Source organism: Leucopleurus acutus (assembly GCF_964270905.1).
Source record: "Leucopleurus acutus genome assembly, chromosome: 15".
Taxonomy (NCBI): domain Eukaryota; kingdom Metazoa; phylum Chordata; class Mammalia; order Artiodactyla; family Delphinidae; genus Leucopleurus; species Leucopleurus acutus.
This window is the reverse complement of record NC_139157.1, coordinates 77332109-77356947: the sequence shown is the minus strand read 5'-3', so window position 1 is coordinate 77356947 and position 24839 is coordinate 77332109. Positions and strand designations below refer to the sequence as shown.

The window sequence follows — 24839 nt, the reverse complement described above, 5'->3', positions numbered from 1 at the left end:
GTAATTTAGTGACTAAAGGGAAACCTGCTGAAATATTTTTGAGAATTTTGGTGTACAGATCAGTTCTTAGGGAACTGAAACGCTCAATGAAAGATTGTGCTAGGTACACACAAAATGCACCAGCCACTGGCCAACGGTTACCCGGTGCCCAGTTTTCTCACAGTGTCTGGACACCTGGGAAGCTAATAGCCTTCAGGATACACTGATACAGATGAGAGAAGTTGCCAGTTTCAAGCTTGTGTGCCAAAGGTGCACATAACATTCTTTTGATCAACAGGGCCGGGGCCTGGCCAGATGAAAGAGTAGTCCTTTTAAAAGGCAAATTTGATACATCTACACAGCTCCCTTACCCCCAGTTAGAATTTAAGGTCCTGGAGGGCAGGGATTTTTGCCAGTTTGGTTTACTGCTCTATTCCAAGTGATTGTTTTCCTGTTGGAAGGCTCCGTGAGGCCAGCCATGTCTTTTTTTTTTTTTTTTTTCGGCCTATCATTATATCTTTAGCAGCTAGCAGTATGTGTTATATACTAGGTGGTCAACTAAATAATAGCTTACAGAATGAGTGACTGTGGAAGGCAAGCCTTATAAGGGTTCTTCCTTCCCTGTTTAATGCTTCTTCCTTGCTTTCTTGGTATCTTACGCCAGCTCTTTCAGCTCAATTCGAAATTAACTTTAGCTAGTACTCAATTTCTGATACCCTAGCTAATAAAAACAAGGCATTGTCATCTATCACAATCACAAGTTTAAAAGGGTAACCTTTGAAGGTGATGGCGGCACGGCGGGTGATGTTTCCTATTTGGTGGGCTGTGTCTGCATGTTCGGCTCCGGGTACACGGTCCCTTTTGGGATCATCTCTGGAGTTGCCGAGAAAAAAGGACACGGATGTGTATGTATTTGTCACCCTGGCCTCCAGTATGTTTGCTCTCCAGGGAGCCTCTTGGTGATCTGCTTTTCGCTTCTCAACAAAGCCTAAATGAAAGTTCGCATCGTACCTCTGACAGGCTACAGATTGCGTTTCTATCGACTGCTATAGTGCTTACTTTAAAAACATCAGCTGTCAGTTAAAGGCTAAAAATGAGATAGTTTTCAGTTGATGATAGCGTAGTATAGAGCATTCCCTCTCTTCCTGAATAACTTAAGGAATTTCCAGAATTTTAAATTTGCTTAGCCAGCCCCAGAGCTTATCATTTTTTTCTTTTGTATTCCTGCAGTGCATATGTAGTCAGCTTTTAATGTGTTTATGGTTTCTAGTACAGTAGCACCTGTTTAACTGCTCTTCCTGTGCAGACCTGCTTCATATGTATGAGTGTTGCTTGTATGGGTTTTCTGAATGCTTTTATGGGGACAAATAGTAATATGTCAAAAGAATTTTCTTTTGTGGAATGAGTAAATCAGACTTCATTAATGAAGGGTAATTTATGGTATAAATAATTAGGATTCCAAAACTAATTAAATGAAGCCTTATTTTAAAAGAGGTTTTATTTTCGTGAAAGCCTTGCAGTCAGTAGAAGATAATCTTTAATTTAATAGAGGGGGGAGTGAGTGTCTACCAGCTCCTCCAGGTACAAGTTACATCATCGACTCAGAGTTACAGAAAGATAAGTTCAGATCAGAATCTGGGCCAGACTGGCCTGGTCCAGAGGCAGTGGGTGTGTTTGATAGTGGTGTTCACAGTGGCTCTTCTGGGGTCATACTGCTCCAGTTTGAACTGGTAATTTGCCTAAGTGCCGAGTTCTAGATTGGAGATCATTTTCCATCAGAATTTTAAAGGCATTGCTTTATCGATTTCCTGCTTTCAGTGTTGCTGAAGCCATTTTGATTCATGATCCTTTGGATATAATACATGTTTTTTTCCCCCCTTTTTCTCTCATTTCTCTGAAAATGTGCAGCATCTTCTATTTCTGGTGTTCTGACATGTGACATGTTGTCCTTTTGTCTGTCCTTTTCCAGGTATTGTGTTGAGGACTTAATTGGCATTTTGGCTAGGCTCTAGAGAATCATGCCTTTCAGTTCTGGTGAATTTTCTTTGGATATTGGAAAGCTTTCTCCCCTCTGTGTTTTGAAGGGAACAGGATGTCTGTTTTACCTGGTATTTTGATGCTGAATCTTTTTACTTGTCTCATTTTTATATCTGTTTTTCTTCTACTTTTTCTTTTTTTGCCCTCCACTTTCTAACTCTTTTTTTTTTCTTTCTTGGCTTTCTGAAAAAGATAGTCTCAACTTTATTTTCTGTACCTTCTAGTGAATATTTCATTTCCGCTATTACATTCTTAAAGAAAAATTATTCTGACACTTGTTAAAATGACAAAGACGCCTTTATTCAGGACTATTGCAGTAGGAGTGTATTAGCCTGCTTGGGCTGCCATAATAAAATACCATAGACTGGGTGGCTTAAACAGCAGACATTTATTTTCTCACAGTTCTGGGGGCTGGAAGTCTGAGATCAGGTGCCAGCATGGTCGGATTCCGGTGAGGACTCTGGTTCTGGGTTTCAGATGGCTGCCGTTCTGCGGGCCGCTCTCGTGGCCTTTCCCTATAGTGTGTGCATTGAGGTAGAGAGATGTGTCTCTTCCTTTTTTGGTAAGGCTACCAATCCTATTGGATTAGGACCCCACCCTTATGATGTCATTAGCCGTGATTACCTCCTGTCTCCAGATACAGTCACGTGGGCGATTACAGCTTCAACATGTGAATGTTTGGGGGGGACACAATTCAGTCCATAGCAGACACATACACTCAGCCTATAACAAAGGGGTATTACAGTAGGGAGAACGATTGGGCTCCACTTTGAATGCAGCAGAGACAGCTGGGGATTTATAGCCAGTGAGCAGAGTGCAGGGGTCAGCGGATGAAAAAGACTAAGTGGAAACAGCACAGGTGGGGACGCTTGCTCAACTGACTTAAAGGGATTCTTTTTGAAGGCAGATTAAGGATTTATATAGCAGAGGTAGGGGATGAGGAACTTGATAAGATACCAAGGGTGAGAGAATTTCTCTAAACCGGCTTAGCAGGATTCTTGCTAAAACTGGCCTCTGTAGGCGGAACAAGGACAGCACAGACTCGAAGGCCTAGCGGAGGCCTCGTCAAGAAGAGGGCTCAGAGGTGCTGTCGTCTCCCTCCTTGTGCACTGATGTCTTTAATTTAAAGACTCTTTTTACTGTAGATTTAGGGGTTTGAGGAAGGAGCAGCGTTGGATGTGTAGCTTTAAATCTGTTATCTTAACTGGGAAGCTGCAGTAAGTGGTTCAAAATGGGAAAACAATTTAAATAGTTCAGGGAAATTTGACGTTCTTTTTTGACTTTGTGGGTTTTGCTTCACTGTGATTTTTTTCTTCAGATACCTCATGATTCCTAAATGATCCCTCATGACTATTCTATAATTTCCCTTTGTATTTAGAACTATCACAAGACGGTTTACTTGAAATTTAGTGGTGGCTTCGAACAAGGGATATGGGGGACTGTAAGGGAAGAGGTGTCGCTAGCATCTGTTGGGTGCCATTAGAATGGGGATCTCAGTTTTACGTCACTTAATCCTCATAGCAATTCTGTAAGGTAAGTGATATTGTCACTTATGGGTAAGGATAAAGATAATGATCAGAGAGATTAAGTAACTTACTTAAGAGCTAGTCAGACAGTGGTGGAGCTTAATTTCAAGCCTAGGTTTTAAGACCTTTCAAGTCTTTCTAGGAGAGCATCTCCTTTTACTCCTCGCAAGCTGTGTGAACAGTTCATTCAGTCACTCGGTGAAGGTTGGGTTGCCTGCTCCGTGCTGGGCCTTGGCGACACATGAGGGCTAGGCCATGCCCTGATACGACAGGAATATCACGATCAGACTTACTTTCAGTAGGATTTCTGGTGATCTGTGCATACTGGCAAGAGTGGGAGCAGGTGGCTAAGTTAATTACAGGAGTCCTGGTAAAAGGCCATGTTGGTTTTGACCAGGAAGGCAGAGCAGATCCAGGGAAGTGGGTGGATTTGAGATACCCTATTGGAGGTTAGGGGGCCGACAGGATTAGGGGGTGATAGGGGTTTGGAAGGAGCTGGAAGAATTGAGCATGACTCTGGGTTTGATTTAAAATGAATGCTGTTGGTGCCTTTAGTGATATAATGAATGTGGTGGAACAGAGTAATAATATAATAATAACAATGTTACATCTGTTAGATATCTTCATGAGGAGGTGTCCAGTATGCAGATTAAACACCTGGGAACTCAGTGGTGCTGTATAGGCCGGAGAAGTCAATTTGGGCATCACATATATAGATTCTATTTAAAGCATGGGACAAGATATGATTATTTAGGGAAGGTGTGTGGATGTAGGTGTGTGAAGGTGTGGTAATGCAGATCTGAAGCAGTGTTACTCATTCGCTTCTGTGGAGAACCCTCAGTTAATTTCTTAACCCTGAATGGCACTGAAACCTAGTCACATTTACTGCGTGGGGACAGCAGAAGCCATCCTGTAGCCATGGCATGGAAGACATTAACTAGCAAGCACGTTGCAGACTTGCCAATAGTTAGCAGTGTTTAGATTGAACTATATACCAGACATCCTTGTCTAATGTGAGAGGCTAGGCCTGATGGAATGTCCGTGTGGGAAATCCCAGATCTGAGAACGCCCCACAAGAGGCGAGTTACGGCACATGTGTCTTCTTCAAGTGTAGATAAGTAAGGAAAAGTAAGTTCCCGCTGAGGTGCTGAAACTAGGACGTCTGGGATCACTGACTGGGTGATTCATTATAACACGTTAGTCTCACAGAATCCAAGCTCATTAAAATTAAAATATTTTATATGTTATGGACCCTTGGGGATACTCTCAAGACAGAATTGTAAATGTTAGGTCTGAGAATGCCAAGCATGAAAGCAGCTTTCTAGGAATGCTTGAAGAACTAGCCTAGAGTTCAAAATAGGCAAAACCTGGAAACAATATAAACGTTCATGTCCAGGACAGCCCGTAGACAACTGTGCGTGTGATTCAGTGGGTTAGTGTACACAGCAGCTTGGCTGCACGTCAGAACATTTTGCTGAATGAGAGAAGCCATACGCAGAAGCATGCGTACTTAACGGTGGGTGCCTCTGGAGGTAGGGATTGACCAGAAGGAGGCACGAGGGAACTTTCTGGTGAGATGAAAATGTTCTGTCTGTTGATTGGGGTGTTTGTTTGAACGGGTATGTCCAGGTGTGGAAACTCATCAACTTGTATCCTTAGAATTTGTACATTTCACTGTCTGTAAGTTTTATTACCTCAGTAACAAAATAAGAAGACAACAAAGCAGTATGCTCAGTGGTTCTGTGGGTATCCCTCTAGGGAGCACAGGGGTGGGGCATCCGTTTAGTCTCAGCTTGTCAGGGAAAGGCTCCCAGAGGAAGTAACCTCTCCTGTGTCTCATTTTTATCCCTCAGGGTCTAAGATAGACTTATTGTTCAAGTCTTAGCCAACTCCACACAATAACATCTCCTCCTCGGATGACTGTTTAATTTATTGTGCAATCGGGAATACTTCAGGCAGTAAAAAGGAGTGCTAGTATAAATTACAGTGGGCAAGAGGTAAAAACTGTGACCATTGGCTCGCTCTTTCTGCGCTGCTCAAAGTGTAGCTGGTTCTCACTGCAGTCACCACCGAAGGAAGACGGTGGCAAAGCAGGTGTTCCCGGCGGGTAGAGCAGCCTCTGCTTGGTCCCCCTGTACAGGTGGTACAGGGGTGGGTGCAGCGGGATGGCAGGGCGTGGGGATTACCCTTGCAGGGGTGCTCGTGTGTTTCTAAGAATCGCGATTTACATGTTAACTGAAAAAAAGATTGTTATCTTTTTTCATTTCCAGAGTTACTCACGTTGCTTTGTTCGTTCCTTTGAAACAGGAGATAGTGGATAGCTCCCTTCAGAAATGGAGGACGGGAAGCCCGTTTGGGCGCCGCACCCTACGGATGGATTTCAGATGGGCAATATCGTGGATATTGGCCCTGACAGCTTAACGATTGAACCCTTGAACCAAAAAGGCAAGGTAAGAAGTTTCTCAGAAAGATTTCAGAATTTGATTTGTGTCTGTAGGTATCTCCCTTTTTCAATGAGGTAGGTATTTTTTTAGCACAGTATAGGGGAAAGCAGTTTTCTGGTCAGTGAATCCTACTTTTCTCCTGAGTTGTGTGATTAAATCAGAAGTGCATACCCTAGGGGGAAAACGGTGTCCCATCGTAAAATCAGACAGTAATTTAGTGAGCCTTTCATTAGCATATTCTTAAGAAGAAATAGCTATATGACAAAATATAAACAATAACATTTTTTATTCCTTAAGCCATATAACTAAAGTTATGAATATATCTGTGATGTATTCAACATGTTACCAAGTAAAAATATAAAAAGTGAATGGGATTATGTTATGAAATTTTGCTTTTTGTTTTGTAGCTTCCGGATAATTCTTTTTTTAATCTTTTTTTATTGAAGTATAGTTGATTTACAATGTTGTGTTAATTTCTGCTGTACAGCAAAGTGATTCAGGTATACACATATACACACTTTTTTTAAATATTCTTTTCCATTATGGTTTATCACAGGATATTGAATATAGTTCTCTGTGCTGTACAGTAGGACCTTGTTTATTTATTTTAAAGTTTATGTATTTTATTTTTGGCTGCGTTGGGCCTTCGTTGCTGTGCACAGGCTTTCTCTAGTTGCGGCGAGCGGGGGCTACTCTTCGTCGTGGTGCGCGGGCTTCTCATTGCAGTGGCTTCTCTTGTTGCGGAGCACGGGCTCTAGGTGCACGGGCTTCAGTAGTTGTGGCTTGCGGGCTCTAGAGCGCAGGCTCAGTGGTTGTGGCGCACGGGCTCAGTTGCTCTGTGGCATTTGGGATCTTCGCGGACCAGGGATCGAACCCATGTCCCCTGCATGGGTAGGCAGATTCTTAACCACTACGCCACCAGGGAAGCCCGTACCTTGTTGTTTATCCAGTCTATATATAATAGCTTACATCTGCTGTTAATTATTTTTTAAAAAGCTTTTATATTTACTTAAATTTATTATCGTGATTGTAGTGAAAATATTTCTATTAAATAAAGATATTTAAGTCTTAAGCATAACCGTCTGTTATTATTTTTGTTGTAATGGTACTTTTTAAAGCATAAAAGCATACTTTAATTTGGTACACATGGTGTCTATTTCCTTTTAGGCTTAGACATAGACTAGACAATATAACAAAGTGAAAAGTATGGGGGAAAAGTGACCTGGAGTCTTTTCAGCCTTCATGGGGACTGTAGGGCCTACCTATTTTGTGGGAGAGCTTAACACTTTTCAGTTTAATCAGTGTTCCCCTTAAGCAGGACTTCTGACTAAATTAAATTTGTTGATGTCATTTCTGTTTACTTTAGACTCTGCCAGTGTTCATGAATAATTTATGTTCTACTGATACATGGTTACTAATGCCATATGACTGCCATCCTTCTGGGAACCTTAGAAAAACAAGGTGGATCTCTCATGAGGTCTGTTCACAGAGAAAACTATTCTGTTACTGTAAACAACCCAGGAACCTAAATGCATAATATATAATGTGCAATGTTAGCGGCGGCCAATTAAAGATACCCTCAGGAAAGAAAAGACAAAGTGTTTCTAGTTTTTCCTCTTATTAACAAGTACCTATTTGTACTTACAATGCAGTACATGTTCTAAAAAAAGAAAGAATTTAAAAAAAGAAACTCAGTTATTTTTATTTATTTGAAGCTGTAGGGGAGGAAAAATTTTCCTCTACCCTTTTGGGTCTCTGGCTGGGCCTGAAAATTAAATCGACATAAGACACATTCACAGTAGGAAAGCATATGACTTTTATCAGATTTTTACATGTACACAGCAGCCTTCACAAGAGAATGAAGAATTGAAGAAGTGACCAGAGCAGGAAGCTTTTATATCTTTTAGACAAAGAAACAATACATTTGTGAAGAACTGATAAGGCAAGGGGGTCTGGGCTAGGGGTGGTAAATGGTGGAGAAGTGGTTAGGAAGGTAAGGGTTACTCTGGCAAGACAAGGTTTGTTTGCACAGATTTCTCTTGGTCTCCATTCCCTCCGCTGGTGATAAGAATGTCTTCTTTCCTCCCGGTAGAGCGAGGGCACCTTGCATGTGGGAGTTTTATCTCCTGCTCTCAGGAATAAAAAGGGTCAGAGTGCCCTTCTTACATCTGTTGTTTCTCAAGGGCCCTTAACTCAAGATAATCAGTATGCCAGAGTAGCATGTTCTGGGGTGAAGGGCCCTTAACTCAAGATAATCAGTATGCCAGAGTAGCATGTTCTGGGGTGACAGAAATTCAGTGAGCCTTTCATTATCTTTCAAAGTCTCCTTTCATTTTTGTTTAACATATCTTATAAGCACAGTAAATCAAAAGCCCCAAATGAAATGAAAAGTATATTTCCTAGTTCTATGTCGTTATATGTATTCTCTTATATCCATAAGTAACAAAATAATTCAGTTCAGGGATAGAAGAAACTTTATCTACGGATATGTGCTTTTTTATAGTTTTAAGTATTTTGTGCTTTCAGCTGTGCCTTATTAGTATTAATCAGGTGCGCACATAGAACCAATAAAAACACTTAAAATTCAAACTGTGGCGTCATGAAAACTGTATGGATCGCAGATTATTTATGAACTAAAGTGGAAGCTTCTTTTCACAAAATCTTTTCGAAAGTTAACCAATTCTCAGGGATTTCTTTTCATCTTAATCCCCTCCCTGCCCCCACTTTCTGATCAGGGTCTTAATAAATTGTGCAGTGTCATAACAACTGTGTGGTTAAAAAGATCTGTAAGAGAAGCAGTCTTTTGTGTAGATGATTCATGGAGTAGAGATCGTCAGCGTTTAAAAATGAAGGAAGTGCGTGAAGCAACGGACAAGTCAAGTGGATCTGTTTGCTGATACAGTAGAAGCATAGAAGAGGGAGTGATGAGCTCTAGTGGGGAACCTGTCTTTGTTGATGGCAGTGCCTTTTAAAGTTTTTCAGTCATGGCCCGTCGTAAGAAATAGATTTGAAATCGCATTAGGTATACGTATTATTCATGTGTGTGTACGTGTGTACTGATGACAAATAGATTTTACATGTCAACAAGTATATGTATCGTGTGTGTGTGTATTCAAATGCAACATCCTTACCGTCTGTGATGCATTCTGATATTTTCTAATATCGTTTATTCTGCTAAAAATGCCATCTTGAATCTCTCAATTGATTTCATGTTGCATATTTGCAGCTGACTGGCCTTCAGGCTAAAGCCCTAAACACATGGCATTAAGGGTCTACCTTTCCTTTTCCCTGTGTTGCTTGTCTTGTCTTTTGTCGACCAGCAGTCTCCCCCTCATTCTCTTGCCCTTACGCTGAGTCTTATGTGTCTTTCTCCTCCTCTTCCAGCCTTCCTCGCCGGGTTTATCAGGTCCTCCGGGAGCCAGGTGGTGCTGGGCTCTGTGTGTCGCCACTCACAGTACTCCTTTTGCCTGGAACGCTGCTCTCCGCAGCTCTGCGCTTATTTAGCAAATATTCATCTCTCAGGAGCGACTGAGGTCACCTCCTTTATGAAAGTTTTCCACAGATGCCCTGTGTCTTCCTCCTCCTTACATGCAGTAGAGTTTACCGTTGATTACTCTTTGCTTTGAGGAGTGGTATACCTTCTTCGCCTCCCGTAACGCTATTGGAGACATTCGTTTACATTTCTCCCCTCCCTGCTAGACTGCAGTCTTCTCAAGTGCAGGCACTATTTTCTTTGTCCATGTTGTCATGGAGCTGGGTGCACTGTGTTTGCTGGGTGGTAGGTGTTTACTGTGATCTCTTGATAGGAGAAAAAGCCTCCTTCCTCTAAGAGAAAACAGTTGCCTTAATGAAACAGATTTCCTCCTTCTCGCTGAGTAGGTAGTAGAGGGGAGAAGATGATGGGGGCTGGTGATCATTTGGGGGGTGAAAAAGGATCGAGAGAAACAGTGTTTTAGACTCATTACAGGCCTTTCAGCCCCAAGATTATTAACCTTCCCATTCTAGGAACTCTGTGTCCTGCACCCCATTTACGGAGCCAACACCTGGGGTTGGGGAGGCTTTAGCTGAGGCTGTGAAAGTGGCACGTAGATCTGTGATATTAGCGGTGATTTCTGAACGTGTTTTCCCTGCAGAATCATTGTTATAAATTGTGGATTGTTTTATAGTACCATAATATACTTAATGTATGTTATGGACTAGTTCTGAATTTGTGATTTCTCCTTTAAACCTTTCCTCATTTATAACGTTAAGAACATGTGTAGTGGGTTCCAACTAATTAACTTCTAGAGTTTTCAGGGCATAACAGTTTTCTAATTTGGGTGTGACTTTGAATTGAGGTATAGCACTAGTAGCCTGGATTTTCCTCTGTAAACTACAGCAGTAGCCTTGCCTTATACTCTTGCATATATATACATATACAGACCTGCAAGTATTCTAAAATAATTGAACAGGTTTTCCTTAGAGATTGGTTTGATATGGATGGAAACTTCAACCACAGGAGTAATTGTAATTGTTTGAGAAATAGAAATGTATAGGTAACTATTAGAATGGCATGGAGAAAATTTAATTCTCTTCCGATGTAATTTGAGATCATTTCTTCTCTCTTACAAGATACTATCTTAATTCTAGAGTTTCTACCGTAGTATTTAAATGATATAATAAACACCAGCTTATTCATGGATATCTGTAATGTTATGGACCTAATAGTTTCGGATACTGTTTATATTTTTGACACATTCCTGTACAGGAATTTGTGTCTAATGTGTTTTACTCAGACAAGAGCATTAATTAAATTATGGTCTGTTGGTATATCTGATTGATTGATTGGATGTTACCTTTTTCCTTTTTTAAAACAATAAAATTGCTGTATACATAAACATTAACATTTTTATTTTTTAAAAAAGTTGTTAAACAGCATACCTATGTAGACGTAATATACCTCTTGTTTTGTTCCACTCTAGGTGTTCCAGCACAGGTTTTGTTTTTGTTTTATTGATTTCCATTATTGATTCCATGTTCATAGTAATAATGGATAATATGTTTGAGTAATGACTTGTTAAGTAGTAGGGTCTTGTATTACATTTTAATGAAGAGCATGTCATTGCCATTATTTTCAATGTATGCAGTCAGTTAAGCTCCTTTATCTTTCTTATTATTTGTAAGCGTCTAGTTTAATGAGCTCTTGTTTTGTTTTTCAGACATTTCTGGCTCTCATAAACCAAGTGTTCCCTGCAGAAGAGGACAGTAAAAAGGATGTGGAAGATAACTGTAAGTATCAATTTAAAAAGTAGTTCTCATCATAGAAAAGGAAACTGTTCCTTCAAAAAATATATGAGTGATTATATTACAGGGCACACTGTCCTTGTTCAGAAGAAATGTTGCCTTTTGACCTGAAGGTTCCTGTGAATGGAGGAGCCCCACAGTCCTAGACGCATTGTTCTCTCACATTTGCACTTTGGTGAAGGGGTCTCTCCTGAATATCTTTTTAGTGTTATCCCAGTTGTGTAAATACAGGGAATGGTAATCATTTACTAACTATGAAGCCTGAACTAAAGATCTCTTGGTTTTATGTTTTTTTTTTTTGTTTTTTGAACCTCTGAATCATCTGGAATCAGATGATTTTTATTGCTGTATATGTGGTTCAATAATTTGGAAGTTGAGTCAGGAGGACCCATTTAGTGTCACCCTCTGAAGGAAACAAACATTAAAAAAAATACTATGTAATAAGTACTAATTGAAAATTGATTTCAGAACATTGGACTAAAGTGCAACATTAATTGGACTTATCTAGAATAATCTAGAATAACTGTCTTAGAATTTTTGGTGAAAAAATACTGTATCCAGAGCAATAGGCCATGTTTATTCTTACATTTTCAAGATAAAGCGGTAATCATGTTTCATTTTTTATGTGGCGATATTTAAGAACCATGTCCAGTTGTCATGGGTTTCGTTAAATGTATCTGCATTAAAAACTCTGCAATTAAATAAGAGAGGTAGGAGAAAGGAATATATTTTGTCCTTATGGGTTTTCTCTGGAGTTCGCATTTGAGTAAGCCTGTAAGATTCCCCCCCCATGTGACGTGGAATACAGGAGTAATGGGGGAGCCCCGAGTTCAGATTCTCACTGTGCCATTAGGCAGCTGTGTGCCCGTAGGCAGCTTCTCTCTCCCCTTTGAGCTTCTCGTCTGGAAAACAGGAGTAATGATTTTTATGTTTCATGCTTACAGATGATACATTTAAAATGCTTGGTGCAGTGCCTGACCTCTAACAGCCTCTCAATAGATGGTATCTGTTGTTATTAGGTGTAAGAGACTGGGAGAAAAAATGTGGCGCTCCCTTCCTTTCCAAAATTGCTAGAGAGTTTGTCTGATGGGATCATATTTTTCTGAACAGCAATCAGAACAACAACAAAAAGGAACGAGATTCTGTCGTATCTAAAATAAGAGAAAATTCTTTTCTGTTAAAACTTGCTAGGGTATTCAGAATTGGAATCAATCCTTTTCATATATCAAAATAATGTTTTCTGGTTTATATATCCACGTAGAGCTAAACATAATAAATGATGTTGAATTACTTTTAATCCATTTCTTAAATATTTTAAAGCAGTCTCCCTCTGATTGTTTCATGGTGGTGGACTCGTCTGACCGTTTAGTTTTCCTGGTCTTAGTGGAGATTTGCCGCTTCTTGTAGGTGTTGACTCTGGTGATGCCAGACGGCAGGAATGTTGCTGAGGATGTCCCCTGTCCTCACCACACAGTAGTCCAGCCCTACTTGACGTCCCCTTTCTGAAACTACATCATGAATGCAGCTCTAACTGTTGAGTTTAGAATGCAGGTTTTCCAGCGAAAGTGGTTCCATCACTTATTAGTTTAGTCCTTTTGCCTGAGGCTTGGTTGCCCACTACACCACTGTCCTCCGCCAAGTGACACAGGACGTTGTTTGTTTGGGTCTCACGTGCGTACTTCTAAGATCCTTTACTCTTCTCTGTATCACGGTAATAATGTGATGATTAAGAGCTTGATGTCGGGGGCTTCCCTGGTGGCGCAGTGGTTGAGAATCTGCCTGCTAATGCAGGGGACACGGGTTCGAGCCCTGGTCTGGGAAGATCCCACATGCCGCGGAGCAACTAGGCCCGTGAGCCACAACTACTGAGCCTGCACTCCACAACAAGAGAGGCCGCGATAGTGAAAGGCCTGCGCACCGCAATGAAGAGTGGCCCCCACTTGCCGCAACTAGAGAAAGCCCTCGCACAGGAACGAAGACCCAACACAGCAAAAAAATAAATAAAAAAATAAAAAATTAATTAATAAACTCCTACCCCCAACATCTTAAAAAAAAAAGAGCTTGATGTCTATAGAGCATCCTGAACTATGTGATAAAGGTTCTGTTGAAACAGACACACGAGTGGACTTCTGATAGTGCCCTCATAATATAGCAAAATTTATTACCTAGTTTTAGCTCCAGGTTTTCTATGTGAAGGGTTGTATGTGTGGAGTTTAGTCTGTTAACTTTGCCTTCTTACTTGACTCTTGAGGATTAATGCCAGAATAGGAAAATAGTTCAGGGATGTGAGGTTGCTAATTAAAATAAGCATTTTTTTGGTGCTAATTTTTAAGCTACTGTTACTTACATGGCATATAATAATCTCCATGAATGATCACTGTTAGAAGTCGAGAAGTATAAACTATAATATTGGAAAGAATCCCCAAAGTTGCCTGGTTCACTCTCTTTTTCAGTAATGGAATGACTTCTACAACAATGTAACGATAGAAGTGATCGACTTCTACTGCCCTGAAGTTGTTTGTGGGTTCTTTTTTTTTTTTCTCTCAGTGAACCAGGACTGTAACAAATAAGCAGAATCTTAAATGCTTAGATAACTCCCTAGTCAGATTCCTAAATTTAAGAATTGAGAGATATCTACTCTTCATTAGAAACTTTTGGTGTCCTCAGTATATATTAATTATACCAGAATTCTTCTTACGGAGTTTATAAAGAAACAAAGACATTCATTCTTTTATTATGTCTTATTTAAACATTTTTAATATCGAGTGTATAGTTAAAATCTATGAATAATTAGGCATAAAAGGCGAACAGTTCACCTAAAGTATTGCATGTCAGTAGCCAAACCAAGTAGTCCTGGGGTGGCCACTGGGGGGGGCGGGGAGGAGGGAATTTGGTGGAGCAGGAAGTGATGTCCAAGACCCTCTGAGCATCCCTAGGTCGTGCCTTCAGGGATGCAGAGGCCCCTGAGACTTAACCGTTTCCCATTCTGGCAAGCTGAGGGTCATACATGTTCCCTTCTGTCTTTCCTTTTCTGTGTCTTTATTTAAATGGAGTAGTCTGAGTAGCATAATTTAAGAGGAAGACTCTCTGATCCAAATTTTTATTGTCATTGGCAGGTATTTCAGCAGTGAGGGATTTTTTTTTTTAACATCTTTATTGGAGTATAATTGCTTTACAATGGTGTGTTAGTTTCTGCTTTATAACACAGTGAATCAGCTATACATATACATATATCCCCATATCTCTTCCCTCTTGCATCTCCCTCCCTCCCACCCTCCCTATCCCACCCCTCTAGGTGGTCACAAAGCACTGAGCTGATCTCCCTGTGCTATGCAGCTGCTTCCCACTAGCTATCTGTTTTACGTTTGGTAGTGTATGTATGTACATGCCACTCTCTCACTTTGTCCCAGCTTACCCTTCCTCCTCCCCATGTCCTCAGGTCCATTCTCTACGTCTGCGTCTTCATTCCTGTCCTGCCCCTAGGTTCTTAAGAACCATTTTTTTTTTAGATTCCATATGTATGTGTTAGCATACGGTATTTGTTTTTCTCTTTCTGACTTAACTCTGTATGACAGACTGCTAAGTCCATCCACCTCACTATGAATAACTCAATTTCGTTTCTTTCTATGGCTGAGTAATATTCCATTGTATATATGTGCCACATCTTCTTTATCCATGCATCTGTCTATGGACAACAGTGAGGGATTTATTTAGTTGAATTACCAGATATCCCTGAGAAGGCTGGTGGTAAGTATGGGAGGAGGTAAAGAAAGAAGGGCAAGCAGCCATCCACATGCCATGTAGATGTATATGATTAGCTTTTCTAGGGGAGCCGTATCGTGGGCTTAGGCATTCTTACTTACAGGAAGCAGAGAGTAGCAGAGAGAGTATCATGCAGCCAGGCAGTTTCAGAGGAACCTGAGCGATGGGCAAGTGGTTCGATGTTGTGCTTTGCATAAGGAAAGGCAGCCTGTAGATCAAGCTCCTGGGGACGGGGGTGGAAGAAGTGCAGGGGTATGGAAAGTAGGGGACCGAACCCACACGAGATACCCTCTGCTGCCTGCCTTCTCCACATCTTTCCTCAACTGAAAGGAGGGCTGCCGTTCGACTGTTAGGGGCCTCCACCCACTTCTTACTCTGTATTTTTCTGCTGTAAGTGGCATTTGAAAAGTGAGGCCCGTGTCCTTGCAATGTGAACTGGCTGCATCGTGTGAGTGTAGAAGCATGGGCAGTCTGTTGAGACAGGTAGAGCAACGGGCTCTTGTTTGACAGAATTGGTCGGGTGTTGAATTGTAGGTTATATATACATGCAGTGTAGGCATATATACAACTTCAGTGAGGGATCAAGCAAACAAGCAAATGAATCAGGCAGGGCCCTGCCCTCAGGGATAGAAGCCAAAACCAGATATAGAAAATTGTCATCACAAGACTGGCATTCTGTGGTACGCACCATAATGCAAGTACAAAGGAACAAGTAGTCCTAGTGGTGGTGGGGTAGTGAGAATGGGGAGGTGTCATTTGAGGGATAGTCTTTGAACTGACCTCAAAGGGTAGGTGGATTTTTGATACCTAGAAATAGAGAGGTGCAGCCCAATGCATGCATGATAGTTGAGTTTGGTAAATGGTTTAGTCTGCCTGCAGGTTAGACCATATTAAAGGGAGTTATGGAAAATTATATGAAAAGGTCAGTTGAATGCAGGTTTACTAAGGGCCTTGAATATCAGACTTGAACATGGATTTGGTAGTTGACGGAGACCCACTGATGAGTTTTGAGGAAGAGAGAGATTTAGTCAGGGCTCTAGTGTGTTAGGATTAATGCACTGAGCAATCTGGGTGAGAGAGGAGAGAGACTGCAGCAGTAGACAAGTGAGAGGCTGCTGTGATTGCAGAAGAGGTGACGACACCTAAACTGGGATTGGGGCTGTGGAAATGGAAAGAAAGGAGAGACATTTCAGAGACTCAGATTGTGCTAATTTTGAGTGCCTACCATGAAGCTGGTGCTGTGCTATACTTTATTACATGTATAAAGACTTGGAAATGGGCTTAGAGCAAGGAGGGGGAGAGAGGATGGTCCTAGTATTGACTAAGGCTTGCAGAATAGATGAGTGGGAAATGGTGGTGCTGATAATGGAAACAGAGTGGTTGGGGGAAGAGTGGGCTTGTCTGCTCAAGTGCGTGGTGGAAACGTGGAAATGGAGCTCAGGGGACTGAGGGCCGGGGCAGTAGATCAGGCTGGGAGAACAGGATGTGTCAGAGTGTTAGGAGAACAGACGTTAGGAAAACAAGATTTCTACCCTGATGCTGCTGTCAGTTAGCTGCATATCCTGGTTTAAGACGTACAGATTTCTTCAGGATTCCTGTTTAGTCTATCAGTTGTGAGGCACTGCCTGAATGACACGACCTTCCCATTCTAAAATTTTATCTTTTGTGTTTTTCCTGTAAAATTCTGAGCATCAGATGGGATTAGTGTCGTCTACTAATCTTTTCTGTGTCAAAATGTATTAAAATCAGCACTATCTAAAGTAGTTCGTTTTTTCCACTTGAATTGTACTCGGTTTTTTGTACTCACCTGGTACGAACTAGAGGTACTCACCTCACTGGAAATTTATTGTTTAAAAATATCACTGTAACACATATGTAAACTAGATACATTTTACATCACCCTCTGGGGTTTACACGTACCAGGAAAAGGATGGAATTGAATCTAACGTAACAGGTGAATTTTAGCTTTGGATCAGAGTGATTCAGATTGAGATGGCATTGTTTTATTTTACTTTCTTTCTTCAAATAGCTAATGATTTACAAATTTTCCATCTCAGGTTCATTAATGTATTTGAATGAAGCCACACTGCTCCATAATATCAAAGTTCGATACAGTAAAGACAGAATTTACGTAAGTATTTTACCTGTAGGTTAAATTTTGTGGGCATAATTATTTTACGTGCTACTGCTTGATTGTGTTGAGCTTGAAATTTTCTAACAGGAAATCATACTGAGCGGAGTGGGAGTTCCATGAGGGTAGGATTCTTTTCTGATTTATTGCTCCGACACCAGGGCTTAGACCACACATGGTACCTAGTAGGCACTTAATAAATATTTGCAGAATGAAATAATGAATGCAGAGCATCGTCTGATATCATTCAGACTTGAAACTATCCAATTTGGATATTTAAAAAAAAAGAACACTGATTATTTTGAGTTTTGATTTTTTAACTTTTGGCATATATCTGTAGATCTGTTTAATTGATGCAGTTTCCACATTGTTCTGCAAAACATTTACGGCAGACTGTAAGGCATACGTATTGAAATTAAAAACTTGGAAGACAAAACGGTGTGAATTAGAATAGAAGGCAGTACGTGAGGAAATATCAAGCACACTGAAGTGCTGATCATAGAGCCTGAATAGTTGCGATATTTCATTCCAAATAGATAACTTACCCTAAAAACCCAGGATACTTAAAAATGAAAGACAATGCTTTTAATGGAAATAGGGTTTGTACCACACCATTCAGATGGATACTTAACTAGTCTGTTTTAATTATAATGATTCATTGGGCACGTATGAGTTCTATATATCCCTTTGTTGGCTGGAGGTAAATTACCGCACTGTAGCCCTCCTGTTATAAAGATGGGACTCTTCATTATTTTTGAACGAAGAAAACACATGGCTTCTTTGACACTTCCTAGATCAAATGACATTCTTAATCTTTTATATCACTATCAATTTGCCTAATTGTACTTACTTAATTCTGACTAAATTACCTTTAGTCTTTGCCATCTGTCCAAGTAATGACAGCTGGGAAATAGAACTAATCTAGTCTTTTCCAAAAGCGTTTACTTGCTGTCTTTCAGTTATACATAGTTATTAAGTCTTTACTTTCCTCCTTGATTTTTCTCAAAATCAACTAAATAGTGTATTTCGGTTAATATATATATACACACACACACATATATATATGGCTATTCTTATTTAAAAATATATTTAGAAGCAAAATTCACTTAATCAGCATACTGAGTATCTAACGTGTGCTAAATGTTGTTTTAGGTACTAAAATAATACAAATTTAAAAAATTTGTTTGTTAAAGCAGCTTAACTTGTAATAAGTCAGTAAAAGTTGATTTAGATGTAACCGTCTTTCAAGAAGAACTGGCTACTATTTTTTCTTTCCATGTCTAACATCACTTGGTGGTAGTGGAACAATCTTATTTATTTGAGCAAGTTTTAATTGCTTTAATATCTTTTTCTTGAAGTTTACACATTTTAAATTACCTTTACAGAATGATCTTATTCAGAGAAATTGAGATACTTTGTTTTCATTTGGGATATTTATAGGAAAGCTTCCCACCCATGGGATTTTCGTTGGTCTTTTAAGGCTTCCTGTGCTGCAGTGGTGCTACATTTGCTGACTGTGACCATTGATAGCTGAAGGTTTACGTGCAGAATTCATTGTACTTTCAAAAACAATTCGTTGTCTTTTTTTCACATCATGTTTAGTTGACCTAAGATGTGTATGCGGTTGGGCATATGACCCATGTGTTAGATAGTGGCTTTTAGCGTCATCAGCTCCTGTTTGGAAAACCAGTATTTTCAAAGTTAATGAAAGGCGTGACTGGTGGGTTTTTGCCTAGCCAGTTATGCCTTTTAGTTATAAAACCATTAAATATCAGCAATACACAAGTAGAGTTATGATTATCATAATATATGTAAGAGAGGGGAGCGGTTCAGAATAGTTTAAATTGGATATTTTTATATGTCTCACCAACCAGAATTGCCACCATTCTCCCTTAGATTTGAGTAGAACAATAGCTAACTCACATTTAACATTTCCCTTGGTTACTAAAGTACTTTCCTTTTGTTTCCCATAGAAACATTATTATGGGGAATTTCTTATTTTTTACCCAACTCCAGGAAACATCTTTGGGAACATTCATGGAATTTTAGATGAGTAGGCTGAGAGTTCGGGGTTTCTGCATCATTTCCCTTCCACAACTAGAAGCAGAAAAGAGAAAAACATGGTCTTGTGTGCCCTACTTTGGCCAGTAAACCACAACTAATTGCTAAACCACAACTTTCTTTCTATCCACGAGGAATTTTATAAATCTTATTGGTGGCATTTTTCTGGTCTTTTGAAGCCACAGTGAAATTTCAGATTTAAAAGCAAGCTTCACTTGCTCATTAAACATTTAGCCCGTCAGTATTCTAGGCAATGGTTAGCGCATATGCTGTTTTGCAAAAATCTGGGACCAAGTGGTCACCACTGAGCTAAATCAGTCCTTGGCTTTCAGTGATGGGCATAGGCCTAGAGGATCCTGTGAGCTGTGTTAAACTCTTCAGGACCTAGAGGATCCTGTGAGCTGTGTTAAACTCTTCAGGGCCTAGAGGGTCCTGTGAGCTATGTTAAACTCTTCAGGGCCTAGAGGGTCCTGTGAGCTGTGTTAAACTCTTCAGGGCCTGGAGGATCCTGTGAGCTGTGTTAAACTCTTCAGGGCCTGGAGGGTCCTGTGAGCTGTGTTAAACTCTTCAGGGCCTGGAGGGTCCTGTGAGCTGTGTTAAACTCTTCAGGGCCTAGAGGGTCCTGTGAGCTATGTTAAACTCTTCAGGGCCTAGAGGGTCCTGTGAGCTATGTTAAACTCTTCAGGGCCTAGAGGGTCCTGTGAGCTATGTTAAACTGTTTAGTAGCAGGGTGAGGAAAGTAGTCTAGGCGAGGAATACAAATAAGCAACACTCAGGCTGTAGGCATAGAGTAGATGTCATAAGTGGAGTCAACAGGAGGTGTCTGAGATGGAGGTGTAGACTCAGCTCTGCCCATGCAGACCTGGTAGTGGTGAACCTGGGAGGGGGTGTGTGGGAGGAGCATGTTTCCTTTGAGGCAAAGGGAGGTCAAGAGAGATGATTTTGATTTTGGATGTGCTGAGTTTTAGATGGCTATAGGTTAAGAAGATGTAAATATTAAGAGTTAGAGAAATATGGGTCCTACAGAGATCAGGGAATATTTAGGTCTAGAAATGCAGATTTAGGAGTTCTACTTATAGAGAGAACTGGGGGTGTCTATTTGCTGTGTGTTCTTTCTCCTGTGACCCTTGTTTGGTTTTAAATGAAAACAGTAATTGGAAAATTTTATGTTTATGTCTTTCCCACTTAGACATATGTGGCCAACATTCTGATTGCAGTGAACCCGTACTTTGACATACCTAAAATATATTCTTCAGAAACAATAAAGTCGTACCAAGGAAAATCTCTTGGGACGATGCCACCTCATGTCTTCGCAATTGGTAAGTAATTTAATTGTATCTTTTTTTTTTTTTTTTTTTTTTGGTATGCGGGCCTTTCACTGCTGTGGCCTCTCCCGTTGCGGAGCACAGGCTCCGGACGCGCAGGCTCAGCGGCCATGGCTCACAGGCCCAGCCGCTCCGCAGCATGTGGGATCTTCCCGGACCGGGCACGAACCCGTGTCCACTGCATCGGCAGGAGGACTCTCAACCACTGTGCCACCAGGGAAGCCCTAATTGTATCTTAATATTTATTTTTCTTTAACTTGTACAGGTTTACTCAGTTTTTCTTCTGGATTAATAAGAGGTACCATGAATCGAATACGTATTTCGGAGGGCTTGTGTGCATTCTGAATGTGTCACCATGTCAGGAGCGTGTATTCACACAGGGTGGGGAAGATACTTTTGCGGCCAACTCATGGGGCGGTTGTACCTCATTACCTTTGTTAAAGGCCTGTGTCGTCTTAAGCGTGTCCACCCAGTTGAAAGTAGGTCATAATAAAAGCTGACCTATTGTTTTCTTCTGACTCCACCTGAAAAGTGTCCTCCTTCCACAACTAGGAAGGAGGCCCGGGCTGTCTGCTGTTACCCAGGTCATCACTAGTGAGCGCGTTACCTGGGCTAGAAGGGAGCTGTGAGAGCAGACGTCCTCCATGCTTTGTCCTGCATCAGGGCTCTGTAAAATGTAAAGGATCGACAGTGATACATGCTTCATATCTCTGGGGTATCCGTGTGGGAAGGCCGCAACATCTGTCTTTGTTTTTCTCAGGCGCTCTCTCATCTCAAAGCACTTTAGCTCTGGGGAGCAGAGAGGGAGTTATTTGACAGGCATCCCCCATAGCTGGTGACTGCAGGTACAGCGATGTTAGCTAAGCCTTGGGATTCAGACATAGCTGGCAGTTAAATGATGACACATTTTGGTTCTGGTTCTTAGTGCAATTAATTTCTCTCTGGGCTTTCTCTTTGTACCTGTATTATGGCCTAACCGGGCTTCACCTCTAGATGTGGCTGACTGTGTACTGTGTGCTACTAGGCAAGAGTGAATGTGTACACCAAGTCCACTGCAGCTGCACATTGACTTCTGGTTTTGTGATGCTCTGATGGGCATGGGTATGTGTTCTGTCAGCTGGCTAAATGGTGCAAAATCCTTAGAACCTCAATGGGAGCAAGTTACATGTTTAAAATGTAAATAAACCGGCTTTTATTTTTAGTTGTTTACTGCTAAACAACTAAAGTTTTACTGTAAAAAAAAAATTTTTACTGTAAAAACTTGTAAAAAGTTTTTACAAGGGTTCCACGAAAGTGGGTGGAGTAGATTGCTGATAAATTGGTCAAAGGGATGTGTGAATACTCTTGTGTGTAGTTTGCATTTGGCCCTTAGAGTAAAAGCCATTAGTAGAGCTTTCTTCGCTGGTATGGGTAGCACATGCCTGAGGTGAGAAATAGTTGCCTTATAGGGCTAAGTTTGTCAGGACCTAATTTTTAATCAAAATTGTTTTAATTTGAGCCCACTTTAATAGAATTGAATTGTGCTCATCTTGTCCGTGGAGTCTTAAAGACATCTTATAGTCTAAATTGTTGGAGTGTAATGAAGATAGTGAAAAATTGTATATATAATCACAAATCTAAAAAATTTAAAGCACTTAATTTTGCCTGTTTTTGAAATGCTGAAAAATCCTACACGATGTTTAAATTTAATAGTAGTATTACAGAAAACAACCCCACAGATTTATTGTGCAGTTATGTATTTTTTTTCTCCAGCAGAAATTTTGGCTGCCAGATTTCTTAATCGGTAGCTCGTTAGGTCTTGCTTTTTTCTCCGGGGATGTCATTAGTTATGCATAGTGAGCATTTTTCATCTCTCTGCAGGTCTGCTCTAGTATGAGGAAAAGCTGAGCCACAGCTCATAATATGGAGACATTCTAGTACAAACATAAGAGTTGTTTATTTGATTTCATATTACCTAGCTGTCAGGATAACTAGAGAAAACGTTTAACGTATATACCTTTAGAGATGTTTTGAACACTTTTCAATGATTTTATTTAAACATTTTGGTAACTGTAAACACACATTATAATTTCTTTAGGAGCAAGTGCTTTTTGATAGTAAATGGACTTTCTATGATTTGGAAAATTTTGTATTTAATACACTGTTCATCGTTAATGTATTGTTTTGACCCCAGCTGATAAGGCTTTTCGAGACATGAAGGTGCTCAAGATGAGTCAGTCTGTCATTGTATCTGGAGAATCAGGAGCTGGCAAAACGGAAAATACAAAATTTGTTCTAAGGTGAGGAGTATTTAGCTGACCGAGAGTACTTTGAGCAGGTTGATTTTTCTTAATTGTGGTAAAAAATATATATATAACATAAAATTCACCATCTTAACCACTTCTAAGTGTACAGTTCAGTAGTGCTAAGTATATTCACATTGTTGTTCAGCCAGTCTCCAGAACCTTTCACCTTACAAAACTAAAACTCTGTACCCGTTAAACAACTCCCCGTTTCCCCTGACCCCAGCCCCTGGCAACCACCATTCTACTTCCTGCCTCTATGATTTTGACTACTCTAGATACCTTATATATATAAGTGGATCGTATACTTTTTGTTTTTCTTTGGTTGGCTTATCCCCCATAGCATGATGTCCTTGAGGTTCATCCATGTTGTGGCATGTGTCAGAATTTTCCTCCTTTTCAAGGCTGAGTAATATTCCCTCGTGTGTTATGTATCACATTTCGTTTACCCATTCATTCCTCAGTGGGCACTTGGGCACTTGGGTTGCTTCCATCTCTTGGCTCTTGTGAATAGTGTTGCCATGAACATGTTATGAGCAAAGAGTTACAAAGATCTCCTTGAGAGTTGAACCCGTTGACTTTGAATACTCTTGCATGCTTTATGACATAGTTTGAAATGGTGGGCTCTATCCCTTTTACAAGAACAGACATGTGGAAGCTAAGCTGCAGATTGTTGAAATCTAGTTCTGACATGCTATTCTCATGAGGATCCTGGAGAAGACCAGTGCTGGTTAGGCAAAGGGAAATCTTGGAATGTTCCTTCACAATCCAGCCTTTATGTTCTTTTTTCAATAGTCCTGCCATTAGAGTGGTTGAAACCATTTTTTACCTTAAGTTTATGATGGTTGGCCTTCTTATTTCTACCTCCCCACAACCCTCCTCCCAGTGTCAAAGGTGAATATTTCTGTGTGCAATGTGTGGCATATTTACAACTAAATAGTTGGTTAAAATCAGAATATTCCCAAAAAGTTTTAAAAATAATGCTGATTTAGATGTTAAAGGCCATCCAAATAGAATTTTAAACGTTTAAAAAGTTATAACAGAATAGTAGTTGCATTTAAATATAAATTTGTAGTTTTTAAATAAGCCATTCCAGTGCATGATCCAGGTTTAAATTTTAGATGTATTAAATAATATTAAAATTAGAAAGAGAATGCATGCAATATCATTCTCATCCAGCATTTTTTTAATCCTGTATTTTAAACAGATATCTGACTGAATCGTATGGAACCGGTCAAGACATTGATGATAGAATTGTCGAAGGTATTGTTAATTTTTAAAATTCTTATTTTCCATTGCTAGATATGTCCTGAAATTAACTTAGAAGAATCCTCTAAGTGGTCTGGAATGTTCTCCAAGAGATCCAAAAGACTCTGCCATCTCCTACAAATCTTTGCTCAGATGTTATCTTCTCATTTACTTATTGTCTGTTGTCTTCCCCCCCCCGCCCGACCCCATGTCCGTGCTAAGAGGGCAGGGATTTTATATATTCCAAACTCCTGGAATAGTGCCTGATACATAGTACATGCTCCATAAATATCTGTCGGATGAATGAGAGGAATATAGGAAGCCCTCCTGCCTCCTGTTTATTTTGTTGACCTTGGTTTTGGAAAGGGGAAAGGGAGAGGGTTATTTGGAAATGAGGTGCTGGGGGAGATCATTTCAATGAAAGGGTACACTTGGAAAGCAGGAGTCTGTAAGTTGACTTCCCCGGGCTGTCAGCGCTTGCTCACCCCTTAGAGACTTCTCGGGTCCTGTTTGGTCTCCGCTGCCGTCACGCTGAGTCTGCAGCAGCCTCCTGCAGCACAGGTTCCTGTCTGGTCCCCCCTCTTATGGTCTGGCTGCCCTTTAACCTGTTCTCTGTGTGGAAGTTGGAGTGACCTCTTTTGCTCCGAGCCCTTTATTGGCTTCGTATTTCTCTCAAGCTAAAACCCCAGATTCACATCATCACCTCCAGCGCGCTGTGTGGCCTGCCCCACCTCCTCTGGTCTGATTGAGTCGTTGTTCCT

General features: G+C 40.5%; 1 protein-coding gene across 1 annotated transcript in view; it reads left to right on the top strand.

Moving 5' to 3' along the window:
- Positions 1-24839, top strand: part of MYO6 (myosin VI) — a 145370-nt gene that overhangs the window by 46907 nt on the left and 73624 nt on the right. The window contains exons 2-7 of the mRNA XM_082855955.1: positions 5850-5992; positions 11185-11254; positions 17089-17162; positions 20413-20542; positions 22722-22827; positions 24038-24093. Of these exons, the coding sequence (XP_082712081.1) occupies positions 5876-5992; positions 11185-11254; positions 17089-17162; positions 20413-20542; positions 22722-22827; positions 24038-24093 (553 nt within the window). The 5' untranslated portion in view covers positions 5850-5875. The remainder of the gene's footprint in view (positions 1-5849; positions 5993-11184; positions 11255-17088; positions 17163-20412; positions 20543-22721; positions 22828-24037; positions 24094-24839) is intronic.